General features: G+C 30.7%; 4 protein-coding genes across 4 annotated transcripts in view; 3 read left to right on the plus strand and 1 right to left on the minus strand.

Annotated features, from left to right (window-relative positions):
* LOC109594520 (diacylglycerol lipase-beta-like) overlaps positions 1–14,940 on the plus strand; it is a 36,544-nt gene extending 21,604 nt beyond the window's left edge. Inside the window, exons 2-12 of the mRNA XM_020009743.2 lie at positions 6,043–6,208; positions 7,221–7,549; positions 7,609–7,790; positions 9,860–10,055; positions 10,115–10,407; positions 10,469–10,634; positions 12,442–12,624; positions 13,489–13,643; positions 13,701–13,850; positions 13,905–14,017; positions 14,070–14,940. Coding sequence (XP_019865302.2) covers positions 6,114–6,208; positions 7,221–7,549; positions 7,609–7,790; positions 9,860–10,055; positions 10,115–10,407; positions 10,469–10,634; positions 12,442–12,624; positions 13,489–13,643; positions 13,701–13,850; positions 13,905–14,017; positions 14,070–14,241 — 2,034 coding nt within the window. The 5' untranslated portion in view covers positions 6,043–6,113 and the 3' untranslated portion in view covers positions 14,242–14,940. The remainder of the gene's footprint in view (positions 1–6,042; positions 6,209–7,220; positions 7,550–7,608; positions 7,791–9,859; positions 10,056–10,114; positions 10,408–10,468; positions 10,635–12,441; positions 12,625–13,488; positions 13,644–13,700; positions 13,851–13,904; positions 14,018–14,069) is intronic.
* A 1,041-nt stretch (positions 14,941–15,981) lies between these two features.
* LOC126265613 (leucine-rich repeat-containing protein 15-like) lies at positions 15,982–17,341 on the plus strand. Its single transcript, XM_049967636.1, has one exon. The coding sequence runs from the start codon at positions 16,032–16,034 to the stop codon at positions 17,235–17,237; it is 1,206 nt and encodes a 401-aa protein (XP_049823593.1). The 5' UTR covers positions 15,982–16,031; the 3' UTR covers positions 17,238–17,341.
* Positions 17,342–18,734: 1,393 nt separating this feature from the next.
* Positions 18,735–19,962, plus strand: LOC126265699 (chaoptin-like). Its single transcript, XM_049967967.1, has 2 exons — positions 18,735–19,369; positions 19,959–19,962. The coding sequence occupies exons 1-2, from the start codon at positions 18,735–18,737 to the stop codon at positions 19,960–19,962; spliced, it is 639 nt and encodes a 212-aa protein (XP_049823924.1).
* Positions 19,963–20,051: 89 nt separating this feature from the next.
* Positions 20,052–24,884, minus strand: LOC109594466 (glutamate [NMDA] receptor subunit 1). The gene is made up of 12 exons (XM_020009684.2): positions 24,623–24,884; positions 24,094–24,216; positions 23,862–23,990; positions 23,514–23,809; positions 23,284–23,457; positions 22,972–23,230; positions 22,562–22,775; positions 21,833–22,509; positions 21,622–21,779; positions 21,392–21,564; positions 21,083–21,336; positions 20,052–20,635 (listed from the first exon to the last, which is right to left on the minus strand). Exons 1-12 carry the CDS (start codon positions 24,770–24,772, stop codon positions 20,396–20,398), a joined length of 2,847 nt encoding a protein of 948 aa, XP_019865243.1. The 5' UTR covers positions 24,773–24,884; the 3' UTR covers positions 20,052–20,395.
* Positions 24,885–25,295: the final 411 nt, after the last annotated feature.

The raw sequence follows: 25,295 nt of genomic DNA on the forward strand, positions 1-25,295 counted from the left end.
TTGAAAATAAGGCTTACAGATATATAAGAAAAAAATAATTTAATAATTTTTATAAATAAATCTAATTACTGTATGAATTGGAAGGAAATAACAAAAGTATTGATTATAATATTTATAAAGAAAATTATAATTTTCGTCATGATGGTTTGTAATAATTTATTATAACGATTTATTTAATATTAATTAATTTACTAATTGATCTAAAATTAATTTGCAGTTCTAGTAATCTAATATTAATTACATTTAATTATTAATATGTTTTTACCTATTTATCAAAATAATTATGCCAATTTGATGAAAAACGTACTGTACAATAAAGTAGCATTCATAAATCTCGACGAAACCTTATCGAACCTTGAAGGGCACTAGAAACAGTGGCAATTAAAGCACAATCATCGTGACACTATCGTGTCCCGGTGACCCATTATCCCCTTTCCCTCAGCCTAACCGTTTTACGTTTATTCAAGGCCCTAATTAGACTCGCGTGCCATTCGACTCACCCCACTAGAGAAGGAAGCCCAACGTTCCATTTTACCAAAGTGTAGGGGTAGGTCGTTTGTGGCCGTGACCTCAGCCTCGGCGACCTCCCTTTTCATTGATGGCTCCAGTCGAAGTCGAGCTTACTCAAGGATCCTTAACAAATTCCATGATGCGGCGTGTGCCTATGCTAATTCACCTTTTGATGATTTGATAATGCAAGTGGCTAGAGCATACTTTGACTAGTGTTTGTAGCTCAGTTTGTGGATGATTTAAAGAACAAAAAATAAAAACATTTTTTATGTATTGATTTTATGTGAACCAGAAAAAATTTTAAGCCATAAAGGCAATTATTGTTATAATCATTTTCCGCGGTTCAAACTTTCTACATGTATGATGGTGTACTAATTAAATGTTTACTATGTGCATTTCCTCTTTGTACCCGATAAATATAAATATTATTTCATCTATGGTAATTAGGTCATTTATGTATTGTTCTCTCATAATGGCTCAATTTATCGATCAACTTGGAGATCTTCAATTATCATCAAGTGTTATACAGAAAGTGGTCAGTTGTTGTCTAATTTTAAGTTGGCCAATAAATTGGTGGAATATATAACAAGCTTAATATTTACTAATTTTATAGTAATTTGTGATACTACAAATTTAATAGGAAAGTTTATTTACAAACATATACATATTACATACTAAAATAACCTAACCTAAGAATGAATTAGACAATAAATTGATCAATAAATATCAATTCCTAAAATTAAACTAATTGTTTTCGCAGTTTAAATTTTCTACATTTATGATAGAATACTGCTTAAATGTTTACTTTGTACATTTCCTCTTCTTGTCCAATAAATATAAATGTTTCATGAAATTGGATCATTTATGCACCTTTCATTGTGAGTTAGTTTATTTACAAATTATAAGTTGATCAATTAATTATTGGCACATACAATATTTCTAGACCTTTAGGTACTACCAACTTATTAACAAAGTTTGTTTAAACACATCTTAAAATAACCTAACCTAAAAATAAACATGTTGGCCTCACTGGCAAAATTGGTTTAGATCAAGTTTATTAAAATATGTAAATTAATGTTAATTTTAAGAATTTTCTTTATTTATATATAACATAAAGAAATATGTAAATATCTTAAATTAATATATTATACCAATTAAAGGTTTCACTTGAGAAAAATAAATAACATTTCATGAAATTGGGTCATTTATGCACCGTCCGGTCGTAATGCGTGGTCGGGATTCGTTTGCTGCCCTGGGATTATCGGTTCGATGGTGCAGTTGCGTGGGGGCGGTTTAATTTGTTTATTTACGTGTAGTTGATTCGCCCGTTTCGTGCGTTCTGTTGGGATTTTATCACTTGTTGATGGTCGTTTATTAAATCGGATCTTTGTGGACTTCGTCTGCGAGTTTATTGATGAGCCCTCCATTGCTTAGTGGATTTGGATGAACTTTCAAACTAGATGCGTATTTTTATTCATAATCGCAAAATTCCATTCAATGTTAATATGTATCATCAAAAATATTTAAGGACATATAAAATGTTCATATTATTGTGATTTTGTGTTCTAATTTTATAGATTATTCAACTAATATAAATAATAATAAAATAAAATTAATACATTAGACGAATATAAAAATCATTTAATAAAATAAATTTTGACTAATTAAAGAAAAAGTTTTTAAAAATATTATACTAAATAAAAATTATAATTGCTATTTTTTTGAAAAATTGATAATCTCAGAAATAATTTATTTTTGGGAGCACCTTATTTCTTTGTTTTATTTAACTTTAAAATATTATTAAAAAAATCATTATCTTGAATAAAATAAATTTATGTCAAATAATAGAAATAAATAATTTTACGTTTTATTAAAATTTTTATAATTTTATAATAAATCACATAAAATATTAAATGTACATTATACCAGAAAAACAAATAATTTTGGATTTAATTGTGTTTTAATTGCATAATTTATTTTATTGCTTCTTTTTTAATGTTTATATATTATATGAAAATTATGGTAAAATTGTTACTAATATATTCTTAATTGGACCAACAAATTAAATTTATAACACATTAATTCAAAAATAGTTTATAAAAATAAATTTTTAAAAATTAATTAAGATTTTATGTTTTTTAAAAGTTGTACTTAAATGTTATAATTTTATAAAATAATTTTAAGAACTATCTAATTATGTAAATAACGAATGACATTAATATTATTCTACCATTTATGACTAATGATGTTATAAATGGTAGAAGTAAATGATTTATGACACTTAATTTATATTTTTATGTGTTTAGTTTTGAATGTACATTAAATTTATAATCTCTTAATAGTACAGATAATTTTAGTTTTTATTATGCTAAAATTTTATAAATTTAAATATAATTTTAGAACCTTATAAATTACACTTAATTAAAAATATGTCAATTTACAAATTAAACTAACAGTTAACATATCCACTTAAAATAACCTTAATTGGTCAGAGAAATTAAATATATGTCTTAATTAATAATTAAAATATTTAAATTTAAGGGATGTCATATTATATTAATTAAAAAATAGTTTATTTTAAAAAATAATTGAAATAGCCATCATGTTTTTTAAAATTTGTAAAAACATTTATTGATTTTTAGATTTATATATAAATTTGTCCTTGTTTTATTTATTATGTGTGTTAATTATCCATTATCTTGAATTAAATAAATTTTGTGACAAATAGTAGTGGTTAAGATATTTATTAAAATTAATCTTAATTGACTTAAGAAACTAAATTTATAAAATATTAATATAAAAAGAGTTTATTAAAATAATTATTTTATATAAGAATTAATATTTTAGCAAACATTACAATTTCTACATTATTATTATTATTATTTAATAAATTATAATTTTAAATAAAGAATATATAAGAAATTTGATGTTTTAAATGTTAAAACAATGAGATTTAATAATTTTCTTAATTGAATTAATTTTAGTACAAAAATAGATTATGATTTAATAATAATAAATTTTCCAATAACTATTCAAAACTTTACAGATGTTATGCAATTTTTTATTGTTACAATATATAAATAAATGTTTATTTGTTTTACAAAGGTTTAAATAAATTAATTTTTTATGGAAGTAATTAAATTGTAATTTTAACAGTTTCAATTTCTTTTATATTTTTATGTTTTTTTTTTTTAATAAATCCAATTTATTATGTAAAATATAAATTAAATAACATTAAAATTTATATTTTTACGATCTATTTAGTAGTTTTAAATGTACATTAAATTTATGATAAATTAATAGTACACATAAAAACAAATGACATAGTTAAAAAACATAATAATTTTTTAACACATGCATAAATCATGAAAAACGTGCTTTAATATTATTCACAATGTATGTTTGGTGCAAAAATTTATACATTGCCTTCTTTATGTCGCACAATCTTTTTATCACCTTTTGCGGCTTTTAAACATATACTTTTATATAAAAAAACATTATTTCCTTGCGCAATTATTTGCTTTTGCATAAACTTCGAAAAATATAATAAGTAAAGTGTGATATTTGTTTTGTTGTTAAAAAATAATATTGTTTGCACTTTGGCTATGTGGCGTTCTTCATACACCGCAACAAGTTTCCACCGATTCACTTCCGACAAATTGCATTGGATAGCATCATTATTAAATGAAAGTATCAATATAAAAATTACGCCGAACAATAGAAAATTGACGTTTTAATCCGGTCGTAATTTAGTAATAATTTTCCTCTATTCGGTCAACTGACCTTAACTTTCACGTAACACACTCGCCGTCGTACGAGTGTTTGAAAGCCGCTTTCGCATACGACAGAAAAATTGTTTAAATAATAATAAATAAAAAACTAAATGTAAATGTGACCTATAATAATAAATAAAAAATCGGTGCATCATTTGTTGACAGTCTGACTCAAATGAGACTTTAATTGCGGTTCTTGCCGTGCACAAATATATAAATAATATATTTCCCTTTAATTGCCATAACTTCAGTTATCACGAATAGTTTTGATCAACTTTCCAATTAATTCGCCACTGACGCAAAAATTAATGGGACATGTGATGGTCACCGTGCGATTTTCTAATTGCCGTATCATGTCTGAGACTTTTTATTTATCGCATTTGAAAACCTAAACTGTTATTGTAATAAATTAACAAAATTAATCTTGCATCAATTTATACTTTGTAACTCGTAAAAATGTTGCAGACAATTGTAATTATGTAATTATTTATGTCGATTACATTTATTTTTCTATTTACTGTTGTGAATTTTGCATCCAATACAAAGTAAATATATTTACGTTTACTTCCGGTATTTTATAATATGTATTGTATTATAATAGTAATACGTAACAAATAATTAATTATACTCATTAGAATGTGTTCACTAAACGGATTTCAATTTTATGTGCAATTTATAGTGGTATCAAAAGTTGGAAGCAAAAAATATGTAAATTAAAAAAAAAACAATGGTAAACTTATATTTTAATTTATTTAATTAAATAAAAGAGTTATGGCTAAAATATTTAACATTTTAAAAAGTTTATATAATAATGACCATTTTGGGAAACCAAATTTATAAACAATCTTATTATTAATAATTAATATAATATAATATATTAATAAAAACTATAATTTATAATATAAAATCACATTAAAATATATTAATTTGTTAAAATTAATTTAAAATTTCTTTTCTGAACGTTTTATTATTAAATTCAATATTATTTTTGGTTTTTTAGTTCCTGCTATAACCAATTCATAGAAATGTACGGTTAAATGTTTACAAGTCTTATTTATTGGAGTTGTATTTAGTTAGTTTAGTCCAATAGTAATGATAATAATGTAACTAACCTAATTAATTATCTAAATAATACACTTCCGAAATTTTCTCAAGTTAACAAAGAATCCTTCTTTAAAATCACTCAAATCAGTGAAATGAAGGACAGAACGGTACTCACAAAGAAATCAATATCATTTTCCTCTTTTTCACACCCCAATTAATCAATATAAGTAAAAATAAATTTGCTTTAAACTAATGAAATTTACAAGTGTAAAGATAATTAAACTATACCAATAAATAAATGACAAAACAATTCGAAATACTTACTTAAATATAAAAGATGAACTTATTGAAATGTTTTCGAGACATCAAATATATGATTTTTACCCCGTCTTCTCTCTAAAACAGCAATTCTAGGATATTATTGTATTATGTTTGAAACAAAAAAATTAAAATCAATTGATAATAAAATTATATTCTTTTCATTGTTATCACAATTTTAGGACATTTTAATAAATAACAAAATTAAATAATTTCCATGAAACCATATTTTAATCTCATCTCAGAAAATACCAGTTGTCAATCAATTGAATGAAATAAGGGGGATTTAATGCTTTGTAAGATATCCATCCTTATTCCATTTAAACAACACATTTATTAAACGTTCAGTTTAAATAAAACACATCTGATCTCATCCTCGATTAATTTTAATTTTCAGGAGTGCATCCTATCCGGGAGCGTATCCCTTGAGGGGGTGGCAGAGTCGGTCGGAGGTCGGTTGTCGGCGGTATGCCCGCCCTCCGCCTCTTCGGCAGGAAATGGTTGGCCGCCTCAGACGACCTCGTATTCCCCGGACTCTTCGAGGTCTCAGTCCGGATACTATGGTAAATATTTACGCTTTCGCTACCGTTCCAAAAAAACCCTCAAACATCCAATATTATTTTAATTCGAGGGCACAATAAAAACAGGAGGAATTTGCGATAAAAATTTATTGCGGTTGGTATGAACAACGTCACATTTTAAAATATGAAAAGGGGGGACTGAGGTATAATAAAATTTCAGGTTGGTGCACAGCGGTATAGCTTTGGACGGAGAGAGTTAAAATAATAATGGATAATAAATAAAATACATAATTTTATAACCACAATTTAATATTCTCATAATCTGACCTTAAAATTTGAATATATATAAAATTGGAAAAAATATAAACATTTAAAATTTCGCAGTGTTTAAAAGAAAGGTAGTTCTAGAAGTTTAAATAATTTTGACTGACTTTAAAGTGTGATAATTCCTTATCTAAGTAATTTATAGAAGAGTTTAATACATCCTTTTGCCTGGAGAAAATAATAAAATATGTGGCAATTGTAAAATTTATTGTAATTAATGGACAGCGGGATGGCCTTGTCCAAAAAAGGTTAGAAAAGTATGAAATATAAATATATAAAATTGTACATAATTTTACATTAACGGGCAGAGAAAAGATCGTATCTAAAAAGGGTTAAATGAAATAATAAATAAAATTCTACCTTATTTTTATATATAAAATTGTAACATTGAGAGATATTTGTGTGAATAATAAAAAAATACATAGTTTTATATATAATATATTTTTTTAATCTGGCCACAGAATATAAATATCTAGTTTGAAAGAAATATAAGACTTATTAATTTACAATTATTCTGAAGCAAATTAATTTTGACTACAAACATAGTTTTCCATCCCACTGTGCACTGCCACGACGGTGGATCATTTATCTGGGCTCCATGCATTGAAACAAATTTATGCCGACGATGTTTCACCATCCGGGCCTTTTTAATATTTAAAGTGGGGCAATCGAGAAAATCGACGTCGCATATCCACCATTCTGATCTAAACGCCTTCGTCCTTCATTCCAGGCTAATATTAATAGTTTGCGTGTACCTAAAGTACTACGAGTACACGTGGGAGTGTTCGAAGGGCGGCGACTACGTTCGGATATACATAATAGGGATGATGGCCCTGCTGTCGGTAGTGATTTTGGTACTAGTGGCGTTGGTTAATCGCAGCGCCAAGGGATCGATAACGGACGTGGACGCCAGGAAAGCGGTACCGCCGATCCTACTCGTCAAACTGTTCCTGATCATCCCGGAGACGGTGCTTAACGTTTTCGGTACCATGTGGGCCTTTTGCAGCGACCTCGTGGTATGCCCTTACGAAGGTCACTTTTCCAGGACGGTGATCGAAGGTAGGTGGACATAAATTTCTTCGACGAGCTCAATGGGGTTATTCCAGTGTCGGTTACAGCTCTGGTGGTGTTCAATTGGGCCCTTTTCGGACTGGCAATATTCGGCCTGGCTTTGGTGTTCGATCCGTTGGGGTCGAGGCGGTACCACGATGTTCAGGAGACGCCCAGCTCTGGGGAGTCTTTGCGACACAAGAAGTTCACCAGTTTGTGGCAGAGGAGGTTCCGATGGGCGTTCTGTTGGGTAACACATCGTTCCACTTTATAAAATAAAATTTACAAGGTGCAAACAGTTAAATAAAGTTAACATATGCAAACTAATTTGAAACGCAGCAATAATAATACAAGAATCGATTTGGAAACTTCGAAATGTTGCAACGTGACATAATGAAAATTAATGAGAAACCTAACATAATAGATTCTATTGAAATCTCGGATGATTTAAAGCTCTGATGTTGGACCTAATGTGTGTTCACGGAAATATAAATGTCAGAGGTTCATGAAATATTGGTGTTGAATATTCTATCTTAAGATTTTAATTAAATGCAATGAGTTCGCCATGAGGCTTGTAACATTTACATTACATTCGAATAATTAATCATCTTTTAGTTACAACATTTATTATTAAAAATATATTTATAAAAATAAATTAAAATTAGACCTTTGATATATCTATATTATTGATACATATACGATATATTGTTTGTGTGTACACATGAAAAACAATTTTAATTATTATTTTTTTTTTAATTGGTATTTTAATATAATAAAATTGACAAAATTTAAACCACTATTTGTTGTTTTCAAGTAATTACTATTAAGTAATAAACACACTTTAATTGTGTGTTATTTGTAGTTTAAACGTTATTTAAAGAGAAAAACTTGCGCATCCACCATTTTGTATATTTGATTTTAAGTTACTGACAGATAAGAGATAATAAATAGTGGTGGTCATAATTATTACAACTTTTTTATTATATTAAATATTTTAACCATAACTCTTGTATTTAATGTGAACTATTTTAATATATTAATTGACTATTGTTATTTTATATAGTATTATAAAAACTACTATATTCTTACTCTATAAAATGTTACATATAATTTTGTGAATTGAGATAGACATAAATATAGAAACATTGCAAATTTGAAAAGGATTTTTAATGATTAAATCTGTATTATTTAATTTAACATTAACACTTTGAATAATATCATTTTCAAGTCTATATTCCTTCAAGCTTCTTGAATTGCTGTAAATTTGTAAAAGTTTTATGTTGAATTTGGTCTATAAATTTATTGGACTATAAGATTGTGTTGTTTTTTTGACATTCGAATTATCTACTTATCTATTTCTTTGAACAAATTTTTTCGCATCTATCACTTGACTAGTTTTTCTAAAATTTTTAATAAAACGGGAAGGGATTGACTTATTTAGTCGTAATTTTGTCCATTGAAAAATTTAACAGTACGCAAATTTTTAAAGAATCAAATTTGATTGATTCAAGTAGTATAGTTCATATTTTCAATATATTTTAAAGTTGATGGCGCATGCACCATTTATATAAATCCACGTGATAAATGGCGAATGCGCCAGTCTTTTTATTTTATTTATTTATTATTATTTATTTTTATAATAAAATTATATAAAACATAATGAATAGCAACTTAATAATATAAACTAGTTACAATGAAATAGTGTTTCTAACTTTTTATTTAATAAAATATATCAAAATTAATTTTTGATCATTTATAGCTAACACCTGTATAAAAAATCTGAATAATAAATTTTATGGAATTTAATCATAATAAAGAAGGGCGTAATATTATAAAATATTCAAAAATGAAATCCACTATATTCAATAGTGAGTATGTCCCTCTCTACTTTTTCGAAATTTTAATTGATACTAAAAGAAATAATTGTGACTAACTAATAAATAAATATATTTGAATTTTTGATGAGTTATGGAAATTTATGATCATTCATTTATTATAAATTTAAATATTCATGATTTCAGATATAAATATTTAAAAAAACGAAGTAACTTTTGACATAAAAACTCCAAATTATCTCGTTGATTTATAGTCAGTAACCTAAACCGAGTTTTTTAAAGGTCAAGAGAAATTTAATTTCGTTCTCAAATTTCCCAGTAGGAAGGAAATAAAGTGGAAAGGATAAAAGGAAAACGTAATATTCTCACAGCCTCTTGTGAATGTGATATATCCACATCCACGAATAAAATAAACTTAATCAAAATATCCACACACAAAATAATGATTTAAGTTTCAATTCCTTTATTAAATGTAAAATTTTAGGTGGGATCGGATGAGTACGGTCACGAAGCGTTCCAACAAGTGGCTGCGCTATTCAGCGCCCTGTTCCGCAACACCGACTTAGTACCGAGCGACATCCTGGCCGGTTGCGTACTGCTGCGCGTCAAACAGAAACGCGAGACCAGAGAAATGCGACGCATCCAAATGCTCTCCGACGACGAACACAAATACTCCCCCGGTAAACCAGTACCTCCATGAAATTATCAATGGTCATGCATCGTTCCTATTGTCTTGCAGACGTAGCTCGAGTTTTCGCCGTGGCACCTCGCTGGATGAACTTAGAGAACGCCCGCCACTTCCTCTGTCTATCGATGGCCGCGTACGGCTGGCCGTTCGTCATGTACAAATACTGCGGCACCGGTCTGTTCCGGCTGCTGAAGGAGGTGACCTGCTGCTCGTGCTTCCGCCCCAAGAGCACCGTTGTGATCGACGACAACTGTTGCCTGTGCCATTTGGCCGGCGTGAAGCATATCAGCGGCATAAGGGAGGACGACATACTGTTCGCCTCGTTCAGAAACCACGTGTTCGAGGTAAGTACTTTATTCGTTGACGTTTGGCTGGAGCGACGTTTTAATAGTAATTTTGTTGTAGCTGCCGTTCTGCGTGATAGCCGACCACAAGACGTCGAACATCGTGATCGCGGTCAGAGGCTCGATCTCTCTGCGGGACATTTTCACCGATCTGACCGCCACAAGCGACAAGTTCGAGGCCGAGGGACTGCCCCCCGACACTATGGCGCACAAGGGAATGGCCATCGGTGAGTAGATGCTGCGGTTTAGATTGGAATCGGCGGTGCTAGGCGAACCGTGAATCGGGAAGCTGTCGTTTTTGTTTGCCACGTGGATGAGCGTTTGGGAATACCTAATTACTAGTATCGATTCCTTTCGTGTCTCCGGGGTAAAACTTATTAACTAGCGGGGTTCGTTGAATAATTTACAAGAATCATCGGAAATTATTGTTGATCCATCATTAACTTAAATTACAATAATAATTACAGTGATAAATCAATAATTTTTTCTGTCTATTGGAAAGTATTACCATTAATTTTAGTTCTCCTCCCGTTATTTAAAGAGAAAAACTGCGCATCCACCATTTTGTATATTTGATCTTAAGTTGCTTAACTCACTTTTTTATAAATCAATTTTAAAGTATCAAAGACAGATAAGAGATAATAAATAGTGGTGCTCATAATTATTACAATTTTTTTATTATATTAAATATTTTAACCATAACTCTTGTATTTAATGTGAACTGTTTTAATAATATTAATTTACTATTGTTATTTTAGAGTATTATAAAAACTACTCTATTCTTACTCTATAAACATGTTACATATATTTTTGTGAATTGAGATGAACATAAATATAGCAATTACTATGTTGCTGAAAAGGATTTTTAATGATTAAATCTGTATTATTTAATTTAACATTAACTCTTTGAATATCATTTTGTTTCATAATTTTCGCACATGGCATAGACTTGACCATTAATTTTTTTTAGTTTAAAACTTCTAAACAAAGCTTTTATTCATACAGTTTCATTTTTAACAATTTTCTTGTTTTAATGTAATTATTTGTTAAATCAATTTTTCCATCATTTTTTCAACATTTCCTAATGGTTCCAAGAAATTGATGCGGCCTACCAATAATATTTGATTATTTTTAATATTTCCTGAAAACGAGAAAATATAATATGTTTATATTTATAATTGTTACAAAATATCTTAAAAAATATTGTATTTCCAAAAAAAAAAAAAAATAATAAAATAAACTGAATTTCATGTTTGTAAAAAATAAAAATTTTCACTTCTACTACGAATGGCAGCCAAAGGTCCAAATTCTCCCAAATTTCTAGTAGAAGACGCCCCTTATCGGACGGTTAGGGAGGTCCCTTAAACGTCTCTCAACAATGTCCCAGATATGTTCTATTGGGATGGCTAGGCTATAGTTATTTTTAATATTTCCACAAATTTTATAGATAAATCTTATACCTAATTTAATATTATGGTGCAAATCAAAGTCAGATATTTTAGCCATTTTTTTATGCTTAATAGATTTATATTTTTAAACAAAATGGTTTATTCATCTCTTGTACATGAACGTTTCTAAATTTAGACACATGCGAATGAGAAAACCTCACAGCTAATAAGAATTTCCTTCGCCAATTTCATGCCTAAATTAGTTTATGGCGATGGCAGCCAATTTCAGCTGGGAACATCTGTTTTTATTAGGCGAAACATCAAAAATCTTGTACACTTGTAAATTCCCGCAGCGCCGGAGATTACTTTTTAAATTTTCAAACCGACCCTTTCGCATCGACCATTTTAATTCCACGCCATTTTTTTTTTTTTGATCTTCTAGTAATACGCAATTTGAATTTTAATTTGGCAATTCTGCCGTTTTCTGCCGACAAATTGCCAATGAAATATTCAATTCCGATGGCCGTCCCTGCGGATTGACGCGTGATTGTTCTTCGCCCTGTCCTTCGTGGAACCGGTCCAAAAATAGATTCGCCCACACGGCATCATCGCAACGGTGGTGATAACGTTTTTTCTATTTATTTAGGTGCGAACTACATAGCGAAAACGCTGAAGGAAGTCGGCGTGTTGGACAAGGCGCTGGCTACGTATCCAGACTACGGGCTGATCGTCACGGGTCACAGTTTGGGAGCAGGTGTCGCCTGTCTCCTGGCACTCAAAATACGATACAAGTACCCAGAAGTAAAAGTTTACGCCTTCTCTACTCCAGGTAAGTAGTCTATATAAAACATTATTTTTTTCAGACTTTAGTCAATTTATAGGTACTGGAAAAAGTAATAATCTCTAAAATATCATTAATTTCACAACATTAAGATTAATAATTATAAAATATATATACACTCAAAAATATTTTAAATAAAAAATAAAGTATTTAGTTTAATTAAAAAAAATTAAAATTATTTTATGAATGGTGGTCATTATAATTCCTTACTTATCTGGAGTTACTTTAGATCTGGGTATAATTATTCGAATAAACTTCGATAAATACCTTATTAATTATAAACTATATTATATACAAATTTTATTGACTTCTTTAAAAACATATAGAGTTTTTTCCGATCTTTTGAATTTCATAAAAATTAATTTAATTATACTGTCTATATATACAATCAAGTATAATTAAAGTGGATCCATGTTAACTCATAAAACTTAAACATATGTAAATTTATTTAATTAATTACCGTTTCAGTACATGTACTTTAAGTGAAACAACAAAAAGTAATTATCAACGGCAAGTAGTATAAATCAAAACGTTATTATTATACGATAATTTCACTTAATGTTGAATATGAAATAACAACATATAAATTCGCGATCCATTCAGTCGGATAAACATCGTCTGTTGTGGAACAAACTACAATTACAACACAGTACAGTGTAGGTAGTCCGTGTTATGTGCCATAAATGTTCCAGTTTAATGTTACTTACTGTTCGTTGTCATGAAACATTTAATTCTGCATCCGACTCATCCAATTTAATTACTGTTCATGTTAGCCAGACTGCGAGCAAACAAACGTTTTTCGATTCATTAATTAAATACTAAAAAACATGCTATTATTTCAACCCGTTACAGCTGGATTGTTGAGCAGAGAGGCGGCAAAATTGACTGAAAGTTTCATCTTCACCGTGGGCGTCGGTGACGATTTCGTCATGAGATTGGGCGTAGACAGCACGGAAAATCTAAGAACCGGAATCATTCAAACCCTGCACGCCAGCAAACTACCCAAGGTAGCTATTCACAAAAAAAATAACTATTAGGGAGAAACAAATGTAATATTATTGCAGTATCGAATTTTGTTGAACGGCTTCGGATACGCTCTATTCGGCGTGCCGCCTGGGGATTTGGAGTCGACGTGGAGGGACGAAACGAACACCTCGCCCGGAAAATCGCCTTTGCTCGGACAGAGACTTATACCGACGGTGGCGGCGTCGACGGTAATATACTTTACATTTTTTATAACGATACATTTTCCAGTTGTTTGTTTACAGGAGGCCGCACTACTGTCCCGGGATATCAGCGTAAGGAGATTTTCGAAGGCCAGACTTTTCACGGCGGGGAGAATCCTACATATCGTCAGCAGAAAAAAGACCAAAGCAGAAAGGTAAAACGTCACAATGGATTATGTTTTTTCGTATTAACATTTATATATTTAGGAAAAACGGAACGGGAGGTCCGAGCTTCGAAATGAAGTGGGCACAGGCTGAAGACTTCATGGAACTGAAAGTTATGCCCAGGATGTTACTGGATCACTTACCAGATAACGTTTACCAAACCATTGACACTGTTTTAAGAGAGCAAAGAGTTGATGCTAGTGAAATCGTTTAAATTAGATACTCTTCACCGATATTTTTTTACTATCAATTTTAAATACTATTGGAAATTATTCGCACTAATTGTAGTAAGGATTCACTGGACATATTCTCTATTAGTACATAATGTAATGTTTTTATTTGAAGACGTTGAACAATTATGAATTTTATTTTATGAGGATGTTGGAGAATGTGCAAGATAATTGTTGATACTTCTGTTATTTATTACTGTTATTATTGATAATCTTGACAATCGTTAAGTGACCAAAATAGAGCTTGAGAAATTGTGCAATGAACATTTGAATTAAGACTTAAGTATTGATTTTCTTAAAATTAGAGGCTTTACAACTAAAATTAAAACCAAATTATTGTCGCTAATAAGTCAACCATAAGAATAAATTAGAATGTCTCCTATTTTAAAACTAGAGAGGAATTTCATTAGGAGTCCTTTAAACTACATTTGTTAAGAGAAAACAGACAGTCACAGTGAAATGTGATATATGTCTATAGTGATACTTAGAAGGTAAATTAATTTTGTAAGTGTAGACCAGTATTTTGTATTTATCATTCCACTATGTTGTTTGAGTATATTTAACTGTAGATTTAGTTCATTTATTTATAATATTTGTTATTTGGATTTTATGTTTAGTTAGAAACAATTGTGTATATATTTTTATACTTAATATTGTAAATAAAATGGTAATTTACAGTTTAATTTTTTTATCCCTCAATTTACATAACGAAACGTCTTTATTTTAATTGATACATTATCTTTAATTTTGAATGATTAAAATACATTGTTCCAAGAAATTAACGTATCACACCAATAATAATCGGTTATTATTAATATTTTCTGAAGACGGGAAAAATAAACGTGTACACTATTTATTTAAAAATAGGTTTTTATTTATAATTGTCACAAAAAACTTAACTTGTTTTTATAAAAAAATTAATAAAAGTTGATTAAACCTCGGACGGTGCCAATGGTCCCTTAAGTGACTACCAAGTCTACAAACTGGCCAGGCATTAATCCCAACGCCAACAAGAAAAAAGGAGTATATGGCACGACATGTTCTTCTAGAATGTCCAAATATGTAACGCGTGCTATTAAATAAATTACTCCCAACACTATAATTGTGTCACCTCAATGGATAATGCACTAGTTTAAATTATAAATTCTTCACAGATATTTCTTTGTTACAAATTTTAAGTACTGTTGGAAATTATTCGCAATTATTGCAGTGAGAATTCAGTAGACTCAGCTTTTATTAGCACATTTTGTATAACGATTTTATTTGATAACGTTGGACAAATTTTGTGAGTCTGTTGGAGAATGTGCAAGATAATATTTGATACGTCTGTTATTATTGCTAATAACATTTTATTTCACATTGAACTATTAAAATATTACTTAATAAATAACTGATTTTTTTAAAACATCTATGTCTGTGAAATTAATCAAACTTGTTTATTTCAATAGCTTTAATAAATAAAATATTTCGAAATTATTAATTGCGTTTTTTATTAGTCTACTCAACTTCCTCAGTACATCAATATCTGAATCAATGCAAATATTTATTTATTTTTTTTGGTACCAATCAGACTGCTTTGAAGTTATCAAGCACACCAAAATAAATACAAATATTTACTTACTACTTACATTTGGTGACACAATCATTAGACTTTTAAATGTGAATCAGTTAACTTGATTTTCTGTGTAATCGTGAGTAATTTTAAAATAAAATTATTAATTTTTATTAGAATTCTATTTCTATTGTTTGTTAAAATATATATCTATTGTTTTAGATGTTCATTATGTTTATATTTTCACTGTGGTTGGTGGTTATTTCTTCTTGTTGTACAATACCTGACATAAAGAAAGACGAAAATGTTAGTTGTGGTCAACTGATTTGTTCTAATGACAGTCGAACGTGTACAGTTAAACGAATTGTGACTTCTCAACTCGACAACGTTTTGTCTGTTAGTGGGCCTTTAGCCCTTTCCTTATTCGGTGAATCGTTAATAGAGCCTTTCAACATAACATTACTGCCACATGAACTGGTATACTTAAAGATGTCTGGCTACACGATTGAAGATTTATGGTTCATCGATCAAATGCCACAACTGAAGGTCATAATTTTGAACACCATTTTGGAATGTGATGAAAATCTGAACATCACTAATAATTCCGCCCTGACACATATATCTATAACAAGGACTGAGTGTCTGTCTTCGTTTTCCCTTTCTTGGACAAATTCGCCTGTGGAATTGATATTATCGGAAAATAAACTGGAGCATTTCAACATGATTGGGAATTTAGAGAACTTGGAGCGTTTAGATTTAAGTAATAATCAGTTGTCACAGATAGACGTCGGAATCAACTCGCCCAGTCTGAAAATACTGAACGTGAGTCGAAATTCACTGGATCACTTTTGGCTGGATTGCGGGGAACTAGCAAACAAGCCGAACTTAGAGATTGTAGATTATTCATTCAATAACGTTTACATATTGCCATACTGTCAAAACATATTTAAAAAGTTATTGAAATTTAATGTAAGTCACAATTACATTTACGAAATCCACGTGGGATATTTTGCCCACGCTGGAAACTTACGGGAGTTGGACATATCGTTTAACAACTTGTTGCGGATTGTGGATGGAACTTTTACGAAGCTAAAACAATTAACTGTCTTGATTATGTCTAATAATAAACTGGAATATCTTCATAACAACGTATTTTCGTCTTTGATTAAGCTGGAGTTCTTGGATGTAAGTAACAACAAGTTGTGGCAGTTCAACTACGATTTTAAAGAATCACTTACATCTCTTAAAACTATTCGGATTGAGAATAATTCTTGGATCTGCAATCATTTGTTTAAACTCTTAAATGCAATTAAATCTCATAATATTACACATTTACAAGAGTCATCGTGTGACGAAAATGTTAACATTGATTTCATTTGTTGTATAAATATACCCAAAGTTGTAAGTTTAGAAATTATGTTAACGTAGTTAAGTAGAATTACTGTATTATTTACAACCGACTGTGATAACTGTTTGTTTACTTGGTACTTAACTGTGTGAACAATTGAATGAATTGTGTAATAATATTTATCTTAGCCAATATTTGGTACATTATGTGAAAAATTTACTGTAAATATAAAACTTGTAATCTTTATTATAGAAATATATTTAGATAAAAATCATTAATAAAAGTTATTTAACATTTTCCTTTTTATTTAAATATTCCCATAATAAACTAGTCATAACGATGTTATATTATTGTATTTTGATCATTTATAGCTAACACCCATATAAAAACATCAAGATAATAAATTTTACAGAAATTAATCATAGTAAAGAAAGGCGTAATAAAAATGAAAATATATGCTGATATTCATATTAATGTAACATTATATAATGTCTAAAGATTAAAATTATCTCCATATTTAATTTAATGTCCTCCTCTACTTCTTCGAAGTTCGACTCAACGTTAACGCATTGCTTGTATAAACCGGAGGATCATCTTTTGGAATACATTGTTCCATTCTTTCTGAAACTGTTGAGCTAATTCTTGAAAATTATTTCCGGATTTCAGATTTCTTATACGTCGCCCTAGAATATCCCAAAGATGTTCTATCGGATTTATATCGGGAGTATTTGCTAACTCCCAAATTATGGTCTTCTAAGAAAGAAAGAACTCTGGTAGTGTGTGGTCTTGCATTATCTTGTTGTAAATTGAAATTTGGTTCATACTGATTCATGAAAGGTAACAAGATATATTGCACAATATCGTCAATGTATCACCTGGCTGTCAAAGAACCGTTCGTCGAGGCGTGAAGAAATGTACGTCTGTTTGAAGTTATGTCACCTCATACCATTACAGATCCTCCTCCAAAAGCTCTTCTCTCAACCACAGTTGAATTCAATTATAATTCTCTTTAGCGTACTTTTTGTCCTCCGTTAAGAAGATTCTGGGGAGTTCTACTTTTTTCTCATTCCCAAAGGATATAGAAATGAAAAAAAAAGAAAATTTGGCATTTAAATTTTATTTTCAACAAGAGAAACTTTAGAAACAAAAAATATTTAGATTTTCTTCTATAACTGGACTTGTTCTAACTAACCAAAGTTTTATCATTTTTGAAACATTTTGTATATAAATGTTTATAATTTTGCTCTGGCATAAACATATTTGGTTCAAGAGATAAGAATTTTTATTAACCACTAATTCAATATTTATTTGCTTGTTTATTTATAGTTGTAGTGTACTACAGTTGACCTTATTTTCGAAAAGTTTGTGATTCATGATAGTTGTTATGCAGTTCTCATGGTAAATTTTAGTCATTTGCCTCAAATTGTTTTAAATGCTATATTTTTTTTCAGATGAAATTATCAATTTGTTCAATCTTTCTTCTAATTATTCTCAATCTCAGCCAATCCACATCAAGTCAATGTAATTTGGCTAAACTAATAATGAATGTAAATAAGTTGGAAATATATACAAGCAAAATGATATTGGACAACAAACACGAACACTGTAGTTTAAACAACAATTTATTAGAAATAAAGTCATCTGATGTATCTGATTTAACCATAGAAAAAGAAGTAGACTCAATACGAGTACAAAACAATCCGAAATTGACAACAGTAAAAGTGAATTTAAAAACCTGCACAAAAATTTGGTTTAGGAACAACGCCATTTCCGATTTCCAGGTCAGTAACATGTATTGCAACCGTTTGAAAACTTTGGACCTGTACAATAACCGATTGCGTATCTTCCGAAGAGATATACTTTTGAACTCAACCACTAAACTGAACTTGGGAAAAAACAAATTGGACAATTCCATTTTTGAGTGTGCTTTCATTATGTCAATGTCTAGTCTCAATGTTTTGGACTTGAACTACAACATGATCACCGCCTTGGACATGTGTAAACAACCGATCTTCTCCAATCTAACGGAACTACTTTTGAAGCACAACTCCATTTATGATATCCACGTGGGGGCGCTAAAATCTGCGAAAAATTTGATGAAGCTTGATTTGGCTTTCAATAAACTTACTTATTTGGAACAAGGTACATTTTCGGGTACGCCGAAGTTAAAGTGGTTGGATTTGTCGCATAATCAATTGACGTACCTCCCGAAGTATGTATTTTTTGGTATTCAAAAGAAAGCGCGGATTATCATGAACAACAATAAGTTATTTCGACATGACTCTTATTACGGAATTGTTGTAAACAATATTGGAAGCTACGTTTTGGAAAATAATAAGGGACTCTGTAGAAGTAGGATCTATAATGTGAAGTGTTAAAAGACTTATGTCAAATAAATGTGTGAAGTAGTGTTTTATATTAAAAATATAAAATAATGTATATTGACAATATACCATATATCATACACATTTTTAAATAATTTACAGTGATAAGATTATCTTACATTGTTTATATTTATATAATTGTGATGTCACTTATTATACAATGTTGCAGCCCAATATTTATTTTACTAACGGTAACGGTGAAATTTTGGTCATTGAAAAATAAAAAAGTAGGCAATAAGCTGCTATCACTATGATCACCACTGTATCTAATCGAATAAAGCATCTAAATTATGAACAACAATTATTTATTTTAAAAATTAGATATTTATAAATAATTAACAAATTTATAAAATTTAATAAAAGTGCAACACATCATCATTGTAACTTAACAAACTAACTCTTTGAATAAATTTATAGGTAAGCTAAACTAAATTTAATATTTAAAAACTAACCATTTATAATGCTAATTTTTTAAAGTTTAGTTTTTTAAGACTAGAAACAGAAAATATATTCCGCTTCATGTTATTATATTTAATACTAGTTTTAACATTGTTACATACAATTTATAGTTTAGGCTTAATTAATATTTTAGGTTTCATCTTGTCTCTTCATTCTCTCATTTCTATATCCTAAAATACATTGAGAATAGAAAACCATAGATGAATATTTAAAAGTTTTGTGTAAACAAACATATTATTAATATTACTCAGACTCTATCACACCGAAATCTGGTTTACATCTCCTAGAAGGAGACTCTTACATACCCTGAAACATTCTGTAATCATATAGACAATTTTGAATCAAAAACTCGATAATGTGATAATTTTACTTATTACTATTTAAAAGTGAATTGCTCAAACGATGAGGTGTGAAACATCCCCTGTATACCCAGGAAGATATCGGGGAACTGGTTGGACTCCAGTGTCTTCAATTCTTCTTTGTCTCATGTCAGTGTCGCCTGGCCAAGCTCGTTCCGGAGGTCCACTAATCCTTTGAAATTTATCCACTTGCAATGATATTGTGGCCGGATCGTTGACCCCATTGGATTTGATGCGACGTTGTGGTAGAGATGAGGCCCTTAACGTTTTGCGTTTCTGAAAGGAAGTTGCGATCAGCCTTCAAACACTTTGGTCAATCGTCAGAGTTTCCCAAAGTTATTCATTCACTAAATTGGAAAGGTCATTTTGAATTTTATATGGGAAAACCTGATGAATCGATAGCACCAACACTAGTTAAAGTAAAAGTAAGGAAAACTGAAGATCGTGATTTTGTAGCCAGCAGCGGTGCAATTGCACTGTAAAAAAATTGCACAAAAAAGAAAAAAGTCGTGCCTGTGTCGTATCTACTATCTTTTGTGCTGTGATTGAGCTTCGGTTACTTACACTTTGGCTTGAAAGCTAAAAATAGAAACACGATGGGTAAAGACGTGTCAAAAACTATTTATGGTAAACTTTCAATCTCAATCAGATACAACTAAAACTTTTGAGATATCCCAAAAGCGTAGCTCGCTACTCTAGAATGCATGTTTAATATTTCTTTACCTCCACTTGTCCTCTCCATTTGTCGGCAGCATGTCTGGCCAGTTCCATGCGTTTCTGTTTTTTAATCTGGTGTTTTTTGTAAGCCATCTCTATGACTATCAGTCCTATACCTCCTATAATTCCAGCGCCCACTAATATGAACACCCCTGCCATGTTCTTTAGCCCTAGCGTATTTGGTGTCTTTTCAAATTGCTCACATTGTTGTAAATTCCCTTGTAGGATCCATTTGTTGTCTAATGCCTCCATAAATCCACCTAGGGTATTAAAATAAATTGACCAATGCGTATTTCAAGGAACTCCCATTCTTACTTTCGTGAAAGTCCAATATGGCCAAAGTTACATCATCTGACCAGGGTGAACCTTTTTGTAAACCTATTCCATAACCGGACCGTCCAAAAAGTTCTCCAGCTGTTACCAATTCACAATCTTGAGCTGCTTCGAACTCCAATCGTGAACTGTCCCAAATAAATGCCATTAATTTGCTACAAAATTATGTTGTTAATTACAAATTTGTTAATTGTTAATTTTTGAGTTTATACCCTTGTTTAACATCAGCAATTGCAGCTTCAGCAGTATCATAATTGTTGGCCTCCATTGTTCTGTACATATTAGACAACTCAACTTGTCTTCTGAAGTACATGTCAACTGATGACCCTTTGACTGTGGCACAAGTTAGATTTTCCATGGTGTTTCGCAGCTATAAATTCAGTGATTATAGAAATCGACACGTAATTTTTTATTGTGACATACCCTAGCATCATTGATGCCCGTCAACTTCGTTTTTGGCCTTTCCAACACAAGGAAAGCCGCCAAGTTAGCAGTGTATGATGCTACGATTATCATGGCGAAACCTGCCCAAACCATACCTAAAACTCTGGCCGAGAAACTTCTAGGAGTACCTTCACCAATACCACTGTTAAGTAACACACCCCAGGCAAACCAAATGGCACTGGACAAATTCAACGCGTCCTCCTCAGTACCATCAGTATTGGCCAGTTTGAACCTGCCAAACGGCGAAAACCTGTCCAACAAATACAAAACCAACGCGACAACATGCACGGATACCATGACGAGGATCCACAAGGTATTACTGAAGGGCTGCAAGAAAGACACCAAAGTTGATGATCTGGACGGTTTCTTCTCTAATATTGTTATTCCTTGGTACTTAAAAGGTTTGCTGAACTCAATGAATTCCGCTCTTTCGGGGTTTATAGTCAAAGGTGCGACTATCATGTCTGCCTTTTCGCCCACCAATTCTCCAATCAAGCCGGTCCATTCTTTTTTGCCGCCTAGCGTGTTGTTTTTTATTATGTAGTTGCCGAATTGCCCGTCTGGCGATAAGGCTAAGCTGTAGGTGAAGTTGATCTTAGCAGACAGTTCCTTCAGCAAGTCCATGCAGTAACCTTTGCAACAATAGTTTGCGTCCACTAAAAAGATTAATGGTTTTTAAATGCTTTGTACTGAATGAATGCAGTTTACTTTCGTTGGTGGCGTTGAAATGGGGGCAAGGAATTTCTTCCAAAGTGCAGTTGTCGTTGATATCCTGCAATTTTCGCACGTAAACAAAAGGCTTTTCTTCTATGGTCAACACTTTCAAATGGGTAGGTATCATGAAACCTTCAGGTTTTGTGGTTTGCCTGCCAGGCCAAATAATATTTTTTTCGTCTACTTTCAGGTGCATTTTGTTGTTTTCCTGAAACATAAATTAATTCGAATGAATTTTGTTAATGTGTGTTTGACCAATTAATTTGCATAAAATGTATATTTACATTGACGAGGTGGGGTTTTAGGGTTTGGTCTCAACATATAATTTAATGATATGCGTGTATTACTCTTGCACTATTATAAAGCGTTCTAATATCGATTACTTTTATTCGTAATAAACTTACTCTGTTATAAAAATATTTTCCAACAACTTTTTTCTTCTTCTTTTGCACATTAACGATATTGTACTCAGCATTAATCCTGTCACCTTGATCATCAAAAGCAACTTTCCCAGTTTCACCATTTAACAAAACCTGAGACCTGACAAAATTAAACAAATCCCTGCCAGTTTCCCAAATTGAACCGGAATTATCACAATCTTTGGGAGCTTGAGTTATCTCTTTGCTTTGGTTCATATCTCTAAGAGCCGAAGCTAAAACATATCTGAAACAAGATTATTTTCATTTTATTTTTAAAAAAGTCTAGAAATATTATACATGCTGTCTCTTATATGGGCCTTTTCGTTGGTGGCATTAACCAGCTTCAAACCTAATATTCCTTCTGGTGCATTATCAGCTTCCAAAGCTTGTTCCGTTACAATCCAAGCAAAACCAGCTTCGGTCATGTTTAAAGCTGCTGCATCTCTAAAGATAACTTTGGCGTCGTGCTTACTAAAAAGAATTACAGTTCCATATTTGTTGTCAATAATTGTTTAAAATAGAATTACCCCGCGTAAACTAAATAAACCCTGGCTTGTGCGGTCTTCATTTCCTTCAACTGTTTCTCGAAACTGTCCAGCCCCGGTTCGAACTCAATCACCGATTCGACTTGAACTTTTATTTCAACGTCGTCTTCTAAGATTTGTGATGTGGTTTGGAAACGACCCAAGAGTGCGCGACCATCTGTATCCGAACTGTGGATAAATATGACTTTTTTGTAGTTGAAGTACTTGAGCATTTCCACCCATACGTCTGCTTGATGTGAGTAGGGTGGAACCGTCCTCAAAAATGACACATGAATGTTCTAAAATTGACCTCAGTAAGTTTGGAAATAATATAAATGCGTAGAGATTTACTTTGTCTGAAAAAGCAGAATCCCTCGAAGAAATACCAATAACCGGGATGTGATAAAAACCGCTGGTGTAAGAAACAGCCGCTGGTGATAAATCACCCGTCAACGGGTGTGATACCACAACAGCATACACCTACATGGAAATGTTATGTCTCATTAAAACTGAATGGGTTTGTAGATAATTCATTACAAACATAAGCATACCACAGAGGAAAAAATATGTGGTGTTTACTTACCTGACTTGAAATCAAATATTTGCACACGTTTAGGGCGGTGCGAATGGGATTTGGATCCATCAAAATAGCTGTGTGATAATATGTCACACCTTTTGGGACATATTGATTATCAAAGTTTAAATGCTGCAAATATAATCTCATTAGATTACTTTGTATACCCAACAAATATTCTGTAAATAGGCCAAGCAGGAATTCCCCTATTTTCCTGTTTTATTATAATGTAATGTAAACAAAATAAAAGTTTAATTTAAACAATATTAAATGTGAAAATTCATTTAATAATTGAAAATTTCTGTTATAATAATTGTTGCTTACATAATTATATTTACAAGATTTAAAATTATGAAAGGAGTTGAATTCTATTGATTGTTAATAACAAAGAAGTGTATTTATTAATTATAATTGTGTAAATGTTTCAATATCAAAATATTTAGAATGGAATTTAATAACTATTGACTTTGGAGAATTACAGCGTGAACATCATTATGAATAATAAATACGACATAAATTTTAAATAATTACTACTTACATCAATTGTTTCCTTAAAGTATCTCTCACTTTCATTGCTGCTCAAAACCCCACCAATATTAAACTCGTTTGGATTTGAACTGGACCATTCAGCTTTGATTATAAACAATTTAATCAACAACAACAACAAACAAACCCTAAACTTCGCCATGTCGCCTTCAGCCACTTGAATTTTAATGTAGAATCTGCAGAATGAAACTGTATTATTGTTAATATCAACTTATGGATACATGGTTAAGGTTCATGCGTTCAAGAAAACACTAATATCCTGTTTGGAACGGGGAAAGGCTCAGAACTTCAACCGCGCCCGTTTCCATAGATACGTTCCAGATGATATCGATCCGTTGATGCTGCAAATTTAGATCTATGACCAACCTCAATGTTTTCAATTTATATTTAAACACAATTTATGTCCACATTTTTTTTATAGTTATACATTAATTTCTTATATATCACTAAATTTGAATGATTAAAATATATTAATTTAGTTATTTCAGTTATGGTATTTTACTGAAAACATCTAGAATTCGAATAACTCTATTAGTCTCCTCTCATCGGAATTTCCATGTGAAATTTGTAATAAATCACAATTAAATTATAAAATAATTGTCGGATTGAAAGTATAAGATAAGGTCGTGATTTCAGACTGAAGCACGTGTTGTCTTCAACAAAAT

The sequence above is a fragment of the Aethina tumida genome, chromosome 5, assembly GCF_024364675.1.
Source record: "Aethina tumida isolate Nest 87 chromosome 5, icAetTumi1.1, whole genome shotgun sequence".
Classification (NCBI taxonomy): Eukaryota; Metazoa; Arthropoda; class Insecta; order Coleoptera; family Nitidulidae; genus Aethina; species Aethina tumida.

Excerpts from the sequence above, each read along its gene's own strand:
- LOC126265699 (XM_049967967.1), top strand. The coding sequence starts at position 18,735 with ATGATATTGGACAACAAACACGAACACTGTAGTTTAAACAACAATTTA.
- LOC126265613 (XM_049967636.1), top strand. The coding sequence starts at position 16,032 with ATGTTCATTATGTTTATATTTTCACTGTGGTTGGTGGTTATTTCTTCT.
- LOC109594466 (XM_020009684.2), bottom strand. The coding sequence starts at position 24,772 with ATGGCGAAGTTTAGGGTTTGTTTGTTGTTGTTGTTGATTAAATTGTTT. Across the intron at positions 23,991-24,093 it reads AATATTTGATTTCAAGTCAG|GTGTATGCTGTTGTGGTATC; the intron begins GTAAGTAAACAC and ends ATTTCCATGTAG. Across the intron at positions 21,780-21,832 it reads CGGGCATCAATGATGCTAGG|CTGCGAAACACCATGGAAAA; the intron begins GTATGTCACAAT and ends CTGAATTTATAG.